This window comes from Protopterus annectens, chromosome 7.part0, assembly GCF_019279795.1.
Source record: "Protopterus annectens isolate FY-2018-M chromosome 7.part0, PAN1.0, whole genome shotgun sequence".
In the NCBI taxonomy this organism is placed as follows: Eukaryota; Metazoa; Chordata; order Ceratodontiformes; family Protopteridae; genus Protopterus; species Protopterus annectens.
In genome coordinates, this window is record NC_056739.1 from 1165027021 (window position 1) to 1165044520 (window position 17500).

The window sequence follows — 17500 nt, forward strand, 5'->3', positions numbered from 1 at the left end:
TTGGGTGACGCCTCTGCCCAATGAACACATTCGCTTGCATCCCTAGGGCTGTCCATATTGCCCAACATCAGCCAACACCTGCACACCTAGACCCATAAGTAGCTACCCATAATTCCCCCACCCTCACAAAGTGGGACAGGTGGTAACCCTACTTACATCTGCTTTAAAGCACCTTAATCACCCTATATCCAACTGCCACTATACGAATATGTAAGGTATATATTCCCGAATGCACGTGGGAGACGTGCATCATGGTCAGGTGTTTAATCCCAGGTCGTAGGTTCTGCAGGCCCAGCTGGAGGCTGAGCAGTCTTGTGGACAACTACTGCTCATACAACTTGTGTCTAGATGTCTACAGGACTGGACATCGTGTTGTGACACCAAGTCTAATGTTTTGAACAGATACTTATCCATTGAGAGATATCCAAAAATTGTGGGGACCAATGACCTTGATTCTTTTGGCTTTACGAAAATGTGGTAGGGTTATACATGCAAGGGATATATAATTTGCAATCCTGAGACTACCTAGGGTGAGACAGCCTACTAGATATGAGTAGGGGTCACTATGTGCAGATATGGCTGCGCCAAGCTAGCAGCCCGAGTATGGGTGGTTTTGGTGGATGTTCAGGAAGGGGGGGGGGTTGTGGAGGGGATGATGGGTATTCAGTTATGTATCTAGGTGTGTTGGGGTTGGATGGCTCAGTTCAGGCCAGACCATTATGTGGGTATGTGCCTGTAATGTTTCTGTACATGTGTATCACACATTTTAATGTTCATATGTTTGTGAGATTGTGTTCTACAGTATGGCCTGTCAGGTTGTATTGCAGATGTGAATGTTTGTTCTTTGGTTTTCTTTCTGATTCACCCACTGCTCCCTCGTACACCTCCAGTTCACCTGTTGTGCATCCAACCCAGTTTCCCCTTGGTGAATTATTACATTACCCATCACTCCCCCCACCCCCATATTCCACACACACCATCCATCCCTTCTCTGGTTGATGGCCCATGGCACAGTCAACAGAACACATTGTGTACACTACATATCTCTGGTACCAATATGGTTGTGAGGACTACCCTAGCATTTTTGATCTTCCACATGCTGTACTTCATGCACATAGGTACGTGCAAATACATATCTTTCATGACATGGTAGATAGACCTGGGTAATACCCGTTCATCTTTGGGCCATTCTGACAAGGACGACTTGGACCGTGAATGGGCAGATATTGAGCAAATACTCTGACCATTGGTAGGGTTGCCACCTTTTCATATGACCAAAATGGGACATTTTCGGGACACACATCAGATTTTACAGGCCAACACATACCCACGGTCAGTACAAAGGATAGTACTTTAGTTTTATGCCTAAATGTAAGCTTATTGTTGTAGCAGTTTAGTTGCTTATTCTAATTCATTTAGTTGCTTATTCTGTTTCTTGTAACATTTAGGTATTTTACATACGGAAATAAGTATTGTATGGGACTATTGCATAAAATATGGGACATAATTATGTCATACAATCACAGGACATTTGACATTTATAATGGTTTTGGTATGGACACAACTGCCCAGAGGGGGACTGTCCCTCACAATGTGGGACAGGTGGTAACCCTAACCACTGGGCTAGGCTTAGCAACTGGCGGCGCGCTAACACGCTGCATTTCACTTCCACTTAGTATAACTATCAACACTACAATGGAATATGGGCACAGGGTTTTAAATGTCATTTGTTTGAGGGATGGGGTCTCAATATTCAGCTACGTGCCTTTGTGTTTACTTTTTATTTTGATGTTCGCAAAACTGTCTTGTATGCTTTGCATACATTTCAGTATCCACGGACACTGACAGGAGTGATTACTATTAGAGGCAGGCTGTACTAGTCAGCATTTTAAGTTGCGCATATGCAGCTGACATGTTCACGCCTCCGTGCAGAGCTTAGACACGCCTCCTGCACTCGCGCACTTTCCTATGCACGTGGCCATTGCAGCAGCGTGCCTTCATTAATATGCATGTGGTGCTGCTGCGCCATTTCTATGCCGCACGGTCAACGCAATGCTAACGCCGTCCTTGCGCCGAGCTTCATGAATCCCGATGCATATCTTTTTTGAGGCTATGAAAACTGTTATCAGCTAGTTGTGAAACATTTTCCATTACAGGAAGCTAATAACTTTGAGATCATCTTAGTTCTCAAATTTACAAGGCAGTGTTTGACCCAAAGTACATATTTCTCAAAGTTCACTATTCTTAAGTATGACTGTTACCAAGGTTTTCTTCCAGAAAATGGATGTCTGCCTTCTCATTGGATGACAAGCAATTAATGTGCTTTTGAAATAATTTTGCATCAAACCGCAAACAAGTCTAATGTTTTTTCTTCACTTGTGTAAAACACTGATTATGTCTTCATCATTCCTGACTTGAGTCCATGCAACAGTCTTGCCACAATTTTTTTTCAATGTACAGGCCCTTTACCATTACTGTATCACACCCAGAAACAAAATGTACAACTGTTTCCAGCTGTGTTTTACAGAACCTGCATTTATTTATTTCTCCCACATATTCAATGGACTTTGTAAACCAAAGTTTACGTAGTCCACTATCCTTGGACACTAACATTAACCTTTCAACTTTTGGTTTAAATTCAGCTCTCCTTAACCATTCCTGTATCAGACTGACATGAGGTTGTTCCAGGGGGTTTCTGTACTTGCAACTATACTTATGCCTTTTCCACATCTGTTGCCTTCTCATCTGATCCTTCTCCTTACATTCTTTCTTTTGTTTTATGGCACATTCAGTTGCTGCCTGATTTTTGTCAACTTCTGGTTTGCTTTCCTTTACTGCTTGACACTGATATGCTTCTGCTAAACTAAGCAATGAATTTATTTAGATTTGTTCTCTTCATGTTTGAAAACTTTCACTGTGTTTGGATCACGTGAAGCCAGCAGATATATATACAGTCCTATGACTGCAGATCTTTATATGTAATCAATTTTGCGGAGACCTATACCTCATTTAGAACAAGGAATATATGATGAGATAATCAGATTAGAGCATAGTCATAGGCAATTTGATGTATCAGATGAATTAACATTCTAAAAGTAAATATGTGAGAGTCCTAGAAAAGCTAAAAGGGTATACAAGTAAACCACAATTTTGGGTGTGACACTGCATCAGACCAAAAAGTCCTCCATTAATTAATTAAACTATGTATTTATCCTCGGTAATCATGTTAGTCCCAATAGGCTAGCAGCCTCTTTTCAAGGAAGACTGAAGATGGCATTTAGCCTTCTAAAGGAAATTCGGCTATTGCACTGAGGAGCTTCCGCTACTCATTTTTTAAACATTTTTATTATCATGTATTTTATAGGGAACAAATACATATTCAATAGCAAAAGAAAACAAAAACAAACCATTACAAAGACTTTTTTTTTCTTTTTACGCATCATACAAATGTGAGATTTGTATTACTTATTTAGTTTAATATTATACAGATTGCTCAAGTCCTACCTTCCCTGAAGCATCACTCCTTGTGAACATTATTCTGTATCTATCATTGCCACAGAATCTACTTTTTCTGAGGAGCTTACTTGTTTTCATTTCAGAATATCCCACTTTCGTTTCCTTTATCTCCATTACAGTATTCAACAATTCTGTTACAAGTGTTTTTGTTTTCATAGAAATTGCTTTATTGGAAACCAACATCATTAAACTTTCTGGGGCTGTACTGTGTATAAACAATTCAGTTTCTATATCCAAGCTCAAATGAATCATTTCATTAATTAAAATAATTTGCTTCCCTAACATTTTTGACAAAGTACTTTATAGGGAATTTATAAAATCTATTCATCTGTTCCTTTCTCAGAAAGCATGTTCCCATGTATACCTTTCTTTCCCATTGTACCTTCAGCAATTGCTGTTTAGCTGTGGAAAAATTCTCTGAAGTCTACTTGGGGTATAAAAATACCTATGCAAACACTTCCATGTAAAAATCCTAAATTGTCTAGATTTTGTTGCATACTCAGAGCAATTCAAGTATCATCCTATCGTTTCTTTGTATATTGCCTTTCCATTCTCATCCATCTGAGCTATTACCAACTCAAGTAGCTGAGCCCTCAGCTTAATGTCTCACCCAAATACAAGATATTAAATACTGCTTTTTTATAACCTGCAATGAAAAAGTCAGATTAGTGGGAAGGAAAATTACTAATTAGTACATTTTGACTTTTGTATGCATGTAGGTGATTTTTAATGTATATTCAAAGTCTTTTTAATTTCATAAATCTAAATTTTTTCTAATACATTTTCTCTAAATGAAAATACACGTCATTCCTTATATTTTCAGATTCCAGTCAAACTTCTGTTTTCTTAGCATACTGCACATGAAGGTTTCACTTTATTATTATTACTATTATTATTACACTAAAGTACCAATTTTGCATTTGCACTGACTCTGTAAATCTGTATAAACATTCATATCTATTGCAAAAACAAGGTCCTCTGCTGTTTTCATGAAGGAAAGCTGAAATGTGTTGTTAATAATTACATCTTTAAAAATCCATCCATTCACAACCCCTTCTTCCCCATTTTTACACATGGGGTCTGGGGTGTCACTTCAACAGTGATAATCATCCAGAGTCAAGGTTTCCACCATTGCGTAGCTAGCCCTGACATGGTAGTTCTTCCACACCATACACTAACATGCACACTCACTCATACGGCCAGTTTCAAGTGTCCAATCCACCTGCTGCATGCCTTTGGAATGTAAGAAAAAAACAGAGCACCTGGAGGAAACCCATGCAAACACAGGGAGGACATGCAGACTCCACACAGAAGGCACCCCAGCCCAGAATCAAACCAGGGAACCTCCTGCTGTAAGGAAACAACACTATCTGTTGCACCACTGTGTTTATTTTATTAAGCGGTTTCAATAGATCAGATAAAGATGTGTCAGGCAGGGAAATTAAATCAGGGGGTTAAAATGCAATTTTGACTAACAGAAAAAGAAAACAGTTCAAGAGTACAGAAACTAAGAAATATTATAAACATCAGTCACTAAGCAAGTCATGGTAATAGTAAACCAGTGAAGCAAATTACTAACATTTAGATTTGTAGAAATTATAAGTATCATTAGTTTTATTATAGTTATACAATTGGTTATCAGATTAATAGGAGCTCAGAGTTTTAAGTGAATGAGTTGCTTATCTTAAAATGTTTTCTGCATGGTGGTAGCTTCTGATTTGATTGACTTGTAAAGCATGTCCATTCAGTAATGTCCTTTAAGAATGTTATGAATATCTAGCACAATAAGACAGACAGTTTTGATTCCGATGTTTAAGATAAATTATTCATAACTACTTTTGTGACCTTGGCTTGTATATTATTTCTCTGTTCCAGGATGACAGTAAGCAGAATTATGGTGTTAGTGTTAAGTATCATGATGAATTACATAATAATTTAGCTAAATATTGCAGTTGATTAAACCAACATTATGGTTTATGCTCTTTCATCATGTGGTATCACTTGCTTTATTTATAAACTTTCATCATTTTTTTCAGTACAAAACATGTTCCAAACATCCTGTCACAGTCTATGTAGTTAATGGTAAACATGCCAATAAAATGAGATTGTATAATGAACAAACAAAAACAGTATCACACAATGTATGGCTAAAACCATTCACAGCCCACATCCTGTGGATTCCCCTGTAAGAGGGAATGGTGGCTAGCATAGGTTTCACAGCTGCATAGGGCTGTATAGAATAATGCCCCTTGTTGGCATTGTTGCAAGGCACATCCTCTATGGCTTCTGTAAAAAGAGGTATAGCCCATACATACATAGCCCATACATACCCCCTTGCACATTTACATGCAAAATAGTACATGACACTACAGTGGTCATGGCAAGATAATATAGCAAATGCACTAAACCATTTGTCACTAAATAAAAATTGCTGCTCCCATTCCAACATAGCCAGGTTCATAGGTAGGTACTAGGCTATTGGCCCTGGGGCCTATATAAGCCGAGCCAAATGGTACCCTGGCTTTTGCCTCCCAAGAAAATTATTTTCCTGTGCCCCTGTCAAGCAGAGCCACAGAAGTGATCCCCGGGGTGAATTTCCTATCTCCCATCCAATCATCAAGATTCTTCTTGAAGAGTGCTAATGAGGAGCTTTGTTTGATATAGACAGGTAGTTTGTTCCAGAGTATGGGAAGTCTCTGAGACAGGAATCTATCCTTCCAGCATGTTCTGTTTAATGTGGTGACAAAGTTTAGGTCCCTAGAGCGTGTAGCTCAGAGGGATTTGGATTTCTTTACGTGGAGCATGTCCAACAGCTCTGGGTTTGACATAGCTTTGTATTTTAGGCAGAGATCACCTCTGAGTAGGCGATATGCGATAGAGTAAACTGAAGTTTTTTGAGACGGTCTGCGTAGGGCATCTGTCTGAGGCTGGTAATCCTCTTTGTGAGGTATTTCTGTGGCCTTTCCAGTTGTTGTAGATGCCTTGTGAGGTACATACCAAAAGGGGTGTTTTACTCTATAATGGGTCTAATGAGTGATGAGTAGAGGGGAACAATTACCTCTTTTTTTCCTGGATGAGGAACCTTTTGTGATGAGGTGTGCCATGTAGAAGGATTTCCTGACTACTGTGGCGATGTGATTATCAAAGGAGAGACTACTGTCCACCTGTGTCCCAAGGTCTCTTATCACACTTTCAGTGTTAAGTAGACTACCGCCTATGTGGTAATTCATGGGCACAGAGTTTTTACAATGCACTTTTTGGCATTGAGCTTGAGGTCATGGCTTTGACACCAGGCATATGCCTCAGTGAGGCCCTTTTGTAGGATGTCCACATTGTTAGGAGATTTGATTATGGCTCCTAGTTTGCAGTCACCTGCGAACTTTGTTAACCAAAGACCTTCTGTGTTAGCCTGTACTTCAGAGAAGTAGATACCAAACATGAGAGGACCTAGGACTGAACCCTGTGGTACTCCACTTGTCACTGGTCTGAAGTTGGATTTAGAGTCTGCTACTTTCACAGTGTGGGTTCGGTCAGTGAGCCAGTTGGTAACCCATCTTGTGACATAGGGATTTATACCTAGTTTACTGAGTTTGTCTATAATTCCAGAGTGGGGGATGGTGTCGAAAGCCTTGGCGAAATCTAGATAGGCTGTGTGTACCACTTTACCCTCATCTACAGCTTTGGTGACCGCTTCAAAGAAGTCTATCAGGTTTAGGAGACATGATCTGCCTTTTACAAACCAGAACTGGGTAGGGTCCAGAGTTTGGAGATTACCAATGTCATTGTTTATAGGTTCCATGATGATATGCTCCATAGACTTGCAGACCAAGCTCATCAGGCAAATGGGGCAGTAGTTCCCGGGGTCAGTGGTGGCTCCCCCTTCGTGGAGTGGGATAACTGTTGCTGTGCACCGTTCAGTGGGCACAAAGCCTGAGGTGAGGCTATGATTGAACATGGTACTTAGGTGGGGTGCCAGTTCATTCTGTAGTTCATGTAGAACGCAGCCTGGGATGTTGTCAGGTCCCATGGATGCTGTGTTCTTGGCTTTGGAGAGTGTGTTTTTTACCTGTGCAGCCGTGATTACAGGTACTTTGCATTCTTCTGGTATAGAGATGGGCCCTTTAGGGGATGAGAGAGAGGTAAAGTTAGCAGTGAACCTATCTGCCAGGATGTTGGCAATATCAGTTGGTTCTGTATATTTAGTGCCATTGTGCTGTAACTCAGAGCAGATCTGAGTGTTGCCATTGAGATTCTTGACATAGCTATAGAATGCTTTGCAGTTGTCTTTAGAATCAGTGGCGATTTTGTTTTCATAACTAGCTTTGGAGAATTTTATGAGGGATCTCAGCTTCTTACTGAGGCTGACCATGGAGTCCCTCTAATCATGGAATTTTACTCTTTTTTGCAACAGTTTCTTTCTTCTGTTGTACCAGATTGGCTTCCTTTTTTTGGAGTATAGCATCTTGGTTCTGTTAGGGATTGCACAATCCATGCACTCGTTTAAGTACTTATAAAGTGCAATTGTATAGGATTCAGCAGTCGTATCTCTACTGTCCATCAGCATGGGTGTCATGAAGTTTGCCACTTCTGTCTTAAGAAGCATGAAGTTGGCTTTGGAGAAATTTTTTATGGTGGTTACCCTAATGGGGGGTGGGGCTGGGATGTGGATGTCTAGGGTGATTTGCTTGTGGTTGGATCTGACCAACGAGGAATTGACCTCTGGTGTGGAACACCGGTTGCCCATGTTGGAAATGACTAGGTCTTTGATATTGCTGCCCCTGGTGGGGGTATGGATAAGTTGATCCAAGGCATTAGAATTTATGAATTCCAGAAAACGTTGAGCACAAGAGTTGGTACATGAGTAGTTTTCCCAGTTAATGGTGGGGTAGTTGAAATCACCCATTATTAGGGTGTTAGGTTGTACCCTAATATTTTCCAGTGTATCAAGAAATGAGTAGTGGGAATCCTGGGGCATGGTGGGGGATCTGTAGCAAGCTACAATTTGCATTGCGGTCTTGCCCAGAGTTAGTTGCACTTGGATAATCTCAGATGCATTATGCTGAGCAACTAGCCTGGAGGTGTGGATATCCTTAATGAATATTGACATGCCTCCACCTTTATTGCTTCAGTTCAAGTTAGCTGGCCAAAAGTTGTGGTATGAATTATAGCCTGGTAATGCAGGGGTTCTCTCTGGAGTCTTGAACCAGGTCTCTGTCACTGCACAGATGTCGATGTTCTCCATTTTAAGGAGTGCCTCGAGTGAGTGCATTTTGAGGTTTATCCTTCTAGCATTGAGTATCATTACCCTCAGATTTTGCTTGCTTGCACCTGTTACGTGGTGAATTTGCCATTTGAATCTTGCCTAAAAAAGGCACTGTAGGGGTAGCAAGAGCCTTAGCCAGTATCCTGAATCCCAAGGGCGACAGGTGCAGGCCATCTCTGGCAAAGCATTGTGGTTTGTTAATCATGTCATCCCAGGCAGACAGATACTGGATCCCCTTAGAATGACACCAGAAGCTTAGCCAATTGTTGAAGACAATCATTTTGTCCTTGTACTGTGGTATCATTCTGGGTGATGGCAGGATGCTACTCAGGGCTAGGGTCATACCTGCCTGGGCTACAAGATCAGAAGGCTCCTCCATGTCTCTTTTCATGTAGTCCAGGGAGGTATGTCTCAGGTCATTCACACCAACATGGACAATGACAGAGTCATATTTGTACTTGCTGTGGAGTGACCTGAGTGCATGCGTTATGTGGCTGGATCCTGGCACCTGACGGGCAGCTGACAGTGACTTTCTCCTTGTTTAGCCTGGTGAGTGGAACATCAGTGTGCCTGACTATAGAGTCACCTATGACTAGAGTGTTAGGTACATTGTTATGCCTTATGGGCTGTGGTTGAGTGGCACACTGAATTTGTGGGCTATGTGTCATTTGGGTTGTGTCGAGGGGTGGAGGTTGCTTACGTTTCTGCTTAGGAGGTCCCTGTTGCTTGAGTAGATTTTATTTGACAGCCTCCATGAATGTAATTGTGTGTTTTGTGTTTTCATGTATGTGTCTTGGTGGTGTAGATTTTGAGGGACTATGTGATGAGTGTGGTGTGGTGCAACTGTTTACCTTCTCCTCATGACTGTCTAGTCCAGTCTTGGGTGAAGAGAGCCTTGCTTCCAGTTTGGTTATATAAGTGCATCTGTCACAGGTTGTAGTGCTGAGTGGTAGGAGGAGAGAGTTGTCTGTGTACATGAGGCAATTGCTGCATTGCCCCAAGATGCCCAGATTTATCAGGTAGACAGGAGAAAACATTGGGAGCTGACCGTTAGATATGCCTGGATAGGTGCTTATTTATTAAGTACTAAAAACTGTTTTGCTCTAGACAAGTGAGGAAAGTTGAGTACTGTAGTAATTTGTAGCTTATTTAGTGCCTACAATGAGTTCTGAACAAGTGCTGAGCTCAAAGAAACAGATTTGAGTGCTGAAACTAGAAAATTGGCTAGTTCTAAGAATGAAAATTAAGCTAGAAGGCTTTCCTCCAGCACAGAAAGGCTTGGGGGCTCAGAAGTTTACAACCAGTCCTGGATACAGCAGATCTGTATCTGGACTAGACAACTTATAGGAAAGGCAGGAAACAAGCTTAGAAATTTTTTTTTTTGTAAAGTGGAAAGGGGAAAGGGGGAACAGAAACTAACTGGGTTGGCCTTCTCAAATGTTCTCCCTGGAATAGGTAGAATGAGGTAATGACACTAGACTGGGAGGAGTGTCCCAGATCAAATTTACAGAAGGGGTGGGCAACTGCAAAGCCACCAAGTATAAAAACGGGATACCAAGAGGGAGAGAGGGTGGGAAACGAAAATCAGAACAAATAAACTCAACCAGATGATTAACAATTGTAGAAAATTCTACTTAATACCTCACACACAGTGAGTAAAATAAAAGTGCTATAAATAACTCAGAAATAAGCAAAAAACAGGATACTTAATGTTATATATCTCAGATTTGTTAGCTCAGAGCCCTTCCTCTGACTTCCTCCGATTAGCTCAGTGTGAAATGGCAGAAACAGGCAAAAGACTCCCACAGACAGCCCCTATGGCAACTTCTTGTAACTGGAAATAATACTGGTTTTTGAAACAGATATAATTCTTCTCTAAAACAATTTTTAGCATCTCTTTATAAATGTTAATCTGATCTTGCTGTAAACCTTTCTTAAAAAGAAATACAGAAAACCAAAAAAACACAATATTGTACTGAATAACAGAATATAAGTCTTTAACATCAATGGTTAAAATAAATAGTCTTCATTATAATTTAACCTGTTACACTTCTTTAAAAAATCCTATGACTCAATGTATAAGTGGATTCATCTAATAAATAATGTTTAAGTTTCACATCCAAAAATTTTGCAAAAAGGGCTGTAATGGAATTCCGAGCATCAACTATTGAACGCATGGGTGGATTAAACAAGTCTTTATGAATTTTTGGAAGGCCAAATATAGTTGGAATTATTGGGTGGTCAACATATAAAAACTTGTATTCATCAAGGAAGATAAATTGTTCTAAAAGCATATCACTCAGCTGAGATATACTTTTACTATAGGCAATATTAAGTTCATTTTTGGAGACATGCTGATAAGTATCTTCAAATAATAAAGTACAAATTCTATCAGAATAGTCTTGGTTATCCATGACCACCAGCTCAGCCCTCTTTGTCCAGTTTCATAAACCTTTTATCCAAGGATCTTGTTCAGTTTTAGAAAGGTTGCTCTTAATTTTCACCATACCTGTTTTTTTATATTCATTTTGAAAATCCAGCTTGCACACCTTTTCAAATAAGCTTAAAGTAGGATGTAATGGAGGGATGCAAATACTAGCAACTCTAATCTTATCAGGTACAGGTGCTGAAGACGATACATTGTTATTAAAATAAATAGAAAAATTGAGCTTCCTGATGAACATTTTAAAATACATAAGCAACGCAGCAATGTTCATTCTCCGTCCTCATGCAAAAGTAAGTCCTCTAGCCAGCAAATTTGCCACAGAACAATCTAGCTGTTGAGAACTAAATTGTAAATTTTATAATCCCCAGCATGGTTAGAAATAACGGAATAGCATGATGAAAAAGCAGATGGTGACACTGAAATGTTCATTAATGGTGCACCCAACTCATCTTTCTGGATGATTGATGTTGCCCACCTGATTGGTGATGTCGAAAGGGTGGCACTCCAGTCAAATCTGCTGATTGGTTCACTTGGAGGTGTTGGCCTTGATAGAAGTCCCCCCATTGGTCCCACTGATAGTGATTCTGCTTTGCTTTCATTCTTTCTGATCAACAAAGTTGAGGGACTTCTAAAGGGATGGATTCATTATTCACAATGTATCTGTTGGTATTGTTGGTATTATTAACTTCTGGGTTGTTGTTAAGAACAGAATTATCAGCCAGTTGGTCTGTTGAGAGAAAATCATCAAATTTACATTCCCACTCCTGAGAACCAGGCAAGGTTTGATACATTGTATTGTTAGTGTAATCAGAGATGTCTCTCTGAAGTTCCTTGATCTTACACTCATGTATTTTGTTCACTTCCAGATCAATATTAGAAAACACATGTGAATATTTGACCTTATTCTGCTCAAAACTCAAGTCTGTAATGATAATAGCATTCAGCCTATTCACTTCACTTCACTACCTGATTCATCAATAAGAATAGAGTTATATTTCACTACGGTGTCCATATATTCACAGAGTTGTTTGTCAAACAGGGCAAGTAGTTCTTTGTGTAAGGCTGACTTTTTAACCAACCCAGCGGGGTATCGCCAACACCTTAAACCTTTGGGAATCCTGTTGGTAGTTATACATTCTATAACATAGGCATTTTCCAACTGAAGTTTGTGCACCTTCTTTGGTATAAACCATAAATGGAAGTTTTCCAAGCTGTCTTTAAAAGAGGTAGCCACATGTACTCCAGAGTTAAAAGTAAAAGTGGGATTATTAAGAATATTATGTTAAAGAATTGAAATATTTTTAAAGAGGATCATTTTGTTATTAAGAAAATTGGAGAAAAAACTACATTTACTTATAGGAGAGGCTTTAATTTAAAAAAAAAATGTTGGAAGCTAATAGTTTGAGTAGTAACAGTAATGTATTCTATATGGGGAAATGTGGTAGTTGTTCACAATGTAGGCTTATTTACACTGGTGTATTATTTGAAATGAATGGGAACTCCTTTAGAATTGGAGGTAAATATAATGGTAACACCAGTAGAACAGTTTATGCAGCATTATGTCACAGATGCTGTGGCTTTTACATCGCGACGACAGAACATAAACTTAAAGAAAGGATGTATGAGCACAACTACGAGATTAAGATAATAAAATTGACTAATGCTTTATGTAGACACAAACTTGATTGTCCGGGACATAACTTTAAGTTCATTATTATTGAAAAGGTGCTTCCTAATGCCAGGGGTGGAGCCTAGCCACTGCACCTTGAGAAGTATGAACTACATTGGATTTTATTACTGCCACTTACCTTTAAGTTGGTTAAAAGGTTAATTTGAAAAATAATATAATCATTGGCCATTATTAATTCCTTTAGTTTGCACACTGTAGTAAGAGCATGAGCCATCTTCTAATTACACACACCACTTTATAACATGGTAACAGTTTTAATTTTGGAGTCTTGCAAGTATGAGCTTCAGAACATTGCAGCTGAAACAACAAAAAATGGGGCCAGTAAAAGAACACAAAGATCACTGTGCAGAAAAGTATTTCATTTTCTCCACTGTATGATGATCCTGGAGTTAATGTATATGTGTGTGTGTGTGTGTGTGTGTGTGTGTGTGTGTGTGTGTGTGTGTGTGTGTGTGTGTGTGTGTATATATATATATATATATATATATATATATATATATATATATATATATAGTGGGGATGGGAGGTACAACTCAACACTGGAGGATATGGGGGCACAAAAAATAACTATAAAGGAGAACATTGATTATCAACACTTGTTCTTTTGTTTTGCTGTTATTATTTTTTTTTTTTGAAACTCTTGGAATTAGAACAGGAAACCTTGTAACACAACTCAAAGGCTAATCAAAAGCTTGTATTCCAACAAAGAAAGCAAAGATAATTATTGAGTTTTTAAGTTATAGATGAAAAGAAAGAACACATCATTTTATTACTTAGATTTATTTTAGAGTACAACCAAAGGAAACTGTGCACTGCTAAATATCATAGCACCTTGACTGTGCAAACAATTATCAATACAAAAATGCTACAATGCTGTAGAAGACCAAACAGGAACTAATATGAAAAACATATTCAAATATACACAAGGAAAGAAAAGAAAAGAAACAATAGATAAACTTACAGTGCCAGGCCTTGGATTGGGAATGTCACCATTATAATCTTTGAAAGTTGATTTTATAAACACTTGATCTATATCCTTCAAGAAGTACACGCACACTGCTGTTACATTACTAGAACAAAAAAAGTACAAAAAGGGTCAGAGGCAGAAAACTAAACCATAATAGGGAAAATTATATAGATAGCTTTGCAAGTATATTTATTTATACAATACCTGAATGAATCAGTTTCTAACTAAGGAAAGTGGCTTTCCTCTTACTAAAACAGTATGCAAATATAGGAGATTCAGCCATTACAGTTCCTGTTATACCCTTATACTCTCTTCTTTTCCCAGTTTGATTTAACTTTTCTCCGTTTTAGGCAAGCAAATAAAAAATACGAAAAGTAAATAAAGTGTTTGGTGTCAGAAAAAAATTACAATCCATCTCCTGCTTTAACAAAATCTATATTTTAAGATTTAAGCCAATACCATGGAACAAAGTGTGCCTACTCATAAGATGCAATCAGATATTGAGGTGTTTTGGGGGACTTATGCAGTTCAGCAATATTACAGCCAATAATATAGTAAACTTGCAATTAACATTTGTGGAATGGCTCAAATCAGGAACAATATCTAGTTTTGTTCTTGGTTTGTTTTACTGTTGTTTGGCTTGGTGATAATGTAGTAAACTGAAGGACATTAACTATGATCCAGTTCAAAACTATAATGCAAAACTTTTTTTTTACAATTTGTATTATAGGATAACAGTATAACTACATAAATCAGTTGCAGATATTTTCAGATACAGGTGTAAGAAAACATTACATTTCATTTCATGCTTTAACAAAATCTATATTTTAAGATTTAATCCAATATCATGGAACAAAGTATGCCTTCTCATAGGATGTAATCAGGTGTTGAGGTGTTTTTTCGTGACTTATACAGTTCAGCAATATTGCAGCCAATAATATAGTAAACTGAAGGAATTTGTATTATAGGGGAACGGTATAACTACATAAATGAGTTGCAGATCTTTTCAGATACATGCTGACCAGTGCATATTTCTATAAAATTTACTTTTTTCTACAAGATTTTTTTCTTATCATGTGGGCCTTTCAAGATGGCCACCAACTGAGAGCCATGTTAATTGAAGCTCCCAGTGGGAAAGCTGATAACTGCTAAAAACAAAACAAAAAAAATAGGCAAGCAAAAGTAGTCAATTTGGTTTAAATTCAAAAGATTATTCTCTTTAGAAAGCTGAGAAAGTAAAGAAAGGGGGATAAGAAAAAGTTCTGCTTGACCACGACTCTATAGAGACTCAGTAGAAAGTGGGATGTGGTATGGTGTGAATGTAAAATATGGCTTCTAACAATTTTGAAGAGGAAAAATCTTTCAGATGCACCTGATTTTTTAAACAAGTTGGTCACTGGAAGAGTACATATATTAAAATGAGAACAAATGATAAATAGAGGAAGCAATGAATGCTCACTGTGATATATTGGTCAAGGTGCAGAAGTCTGAAACTGATTTCAAGGCTAGACTGATATAAAGTAAGGCATCCCAAGAAAAATTGTTCCAAAATGGTTCATTTGGAAGATAAACTGAGGAGGGAAAATGTGAAGATCACAGCCATGCTTGAGAAGTGGTTAGTGTTAGAAGCAAGCTTAGAGGATACAGGTAATCAAAATGTGTAGGGAGTTTTGGTTCCCTTGATTCTAAATTTTGGCCAGATACATTGTTATCAAGTGAATGCTAAACTATGGCAAGCAATAGATAAGGAATTTAATTTGGGAAGAAAAGAGGCTTAAGATTAAATAGGATAAAACGATCCTAGCAATGGAGCAAGGATGCATAGACATGCCTGATTTAAAGGGGAGATTTAAAGCTAAGTAGTTAAAGCATTATATATAGTAAATGTAGATGGATATAAACTGAAATGGATAGATATATTGATTATGCAAGGAGGGACTACCAGGGACAGTGAGAAATTATCTGTCTTACTCTAAGTACTTCTTGGGGAAGAATGAAAACATCTAGGCAGAGCATTATGTATAAAACACGGCAGGTAGTATATTGAAAAATAAGCTAGCGAATAGGAAGTAATAAGAAGATTTTGCTGATATGGCTCTTAAATAAAGGGATCACGAGTAAACAAGAAACAGCAGAAAGCAAAAAGATGATGGCAAATTACGTTATTGAGCAAAAATTGCTCCCAGAGGGGATGCTAACAGTATACGACAAAGCAATTTTTTTTTTCTATTACATGACAGAGATAGACTTCTGTATCAGGGAATAATAGCAGGCTGTAGATAAAGATAGAGAGAAAGAAGGGAGATGTGGGAGTGGCCTCCCATTATGAAATATTTGGAGGAACAGAGAACAGAAACAGTTATAAAAAGAGGAATAATTAGTACAGCTTATAAAATCAAACATGATAACTATAAAAAAGTCAGTCAGAGGATCTTAGGCAGGGCTGAGTGAGAGGGTTGATGGATGCATTGTAAAGGATCAATGGGAGAAGTGTGCAGGGTTTCTAAGTGTGTAATTAAATCAAAACAGTTTGCGGTATTTGCATGGAATTGTTTACATCGATATTTTTATACCTCAGGTAGATTGAAGGGGATTTTTTCTAAGGTTCAGAGTAACTGATGTGTATTGAGAATGATAGGGAAAACTGGCTACCTTTTTAAGGAATATGTAGAAGTTTAAAGAAGCATTGCAAAATGCCCTAGGACAGGGTTAAGTGAGTTAGTCAAAGTTACTAAAGATATGATGCTGCTAAGTGGGAAAAGGGGAGGTTAGAACTTCAGGACATAAAAAGGCCTGATTAACTTTAAGTATGTTAACAGTCAGGAGCTTGATAATCAGAAAGTGGAAGATGTGCTAGGTATTATAAAGGAAATAAAGCAGTTGGAGGGAGGTTTGTTAGTTATAGGAAAAAAACAAGATGTATTCCCTTAACTGGAATGTGTCAGATCATTACCTTCATAAATGGACAGAGTGATGGTGAAGAAACAAATGCTGGTTCAACAATTAAAGAGTAGTGGAAGGAATATAGATTTTTGGTAAAAAAAAGTCAACAGTTGGGAAATAAAGAAAAATTTATGAAAGAAAATGTGAAGTAAATTCAATCAGCATTTGTCTGTAATATGTTGCTGCTGATGATTTTTTGATACATGCTGTTTGATAAATTGTGAGATCAATAATTCTGTGTTTCCAAAAAAGAAGACTGTAATTTTACTATAACTATCGGTCAAAAAGTCACCTTGCCTACATCTCACCAGCCTTCATTATCCAGTATGGATGCAGAAGTCTAGTGTCTAAAAATTGAAAAAGAAGTAGAAGGTCCTGCACAGAAACTGGACAAATATAATGGGTGGGGTCAGTGATACTGGCATTTTGCTTTCATATAAAGTATTATGAACAAATAGCTATTTATTATAATTATAATTTTTAAGAAATCTTATAGAGCAGGACATGTTTATAAGAAATGTGACACATCGTAACCATACATATTTTGGTTTCATTTGTTAATTTTCACATTATTCACTCTGTATGTACTAGTGAACAGAAAAAAGCATATATTTCATTCATACTTCATACTATAAAACAAAGTGTTGAACTACTGACAGTTCATGCTTTGTACCT

At 38.0% G+C, this 17500-nt stretch overlaps 1 protein-coding gene across 2 annotated transcripts in view; it reads right to left on the minus strand.

The window, feature by feature from the left end:
- Positions 1 to 17500, minus strand: part of SEMA7A (semaphorin 7A (John Milton Hagen blood group)) — a 550369-nt gene that overhangs the window by 157417 nt on the left and 375452 nt on the right. For both annotated transcript variants that reach the window (XM_044077757.1, XM_044077756.1), the window contains exon 9: positions 13877 to 13985. In XM_044077757.1, coding sequence (XP_043933692.1) covers positions 13877 to 13985 — 109 coding nt within the window. The remainder of the gene's footprint in view (positions 1 to 13876; positions 13986 to 17500) is intronic.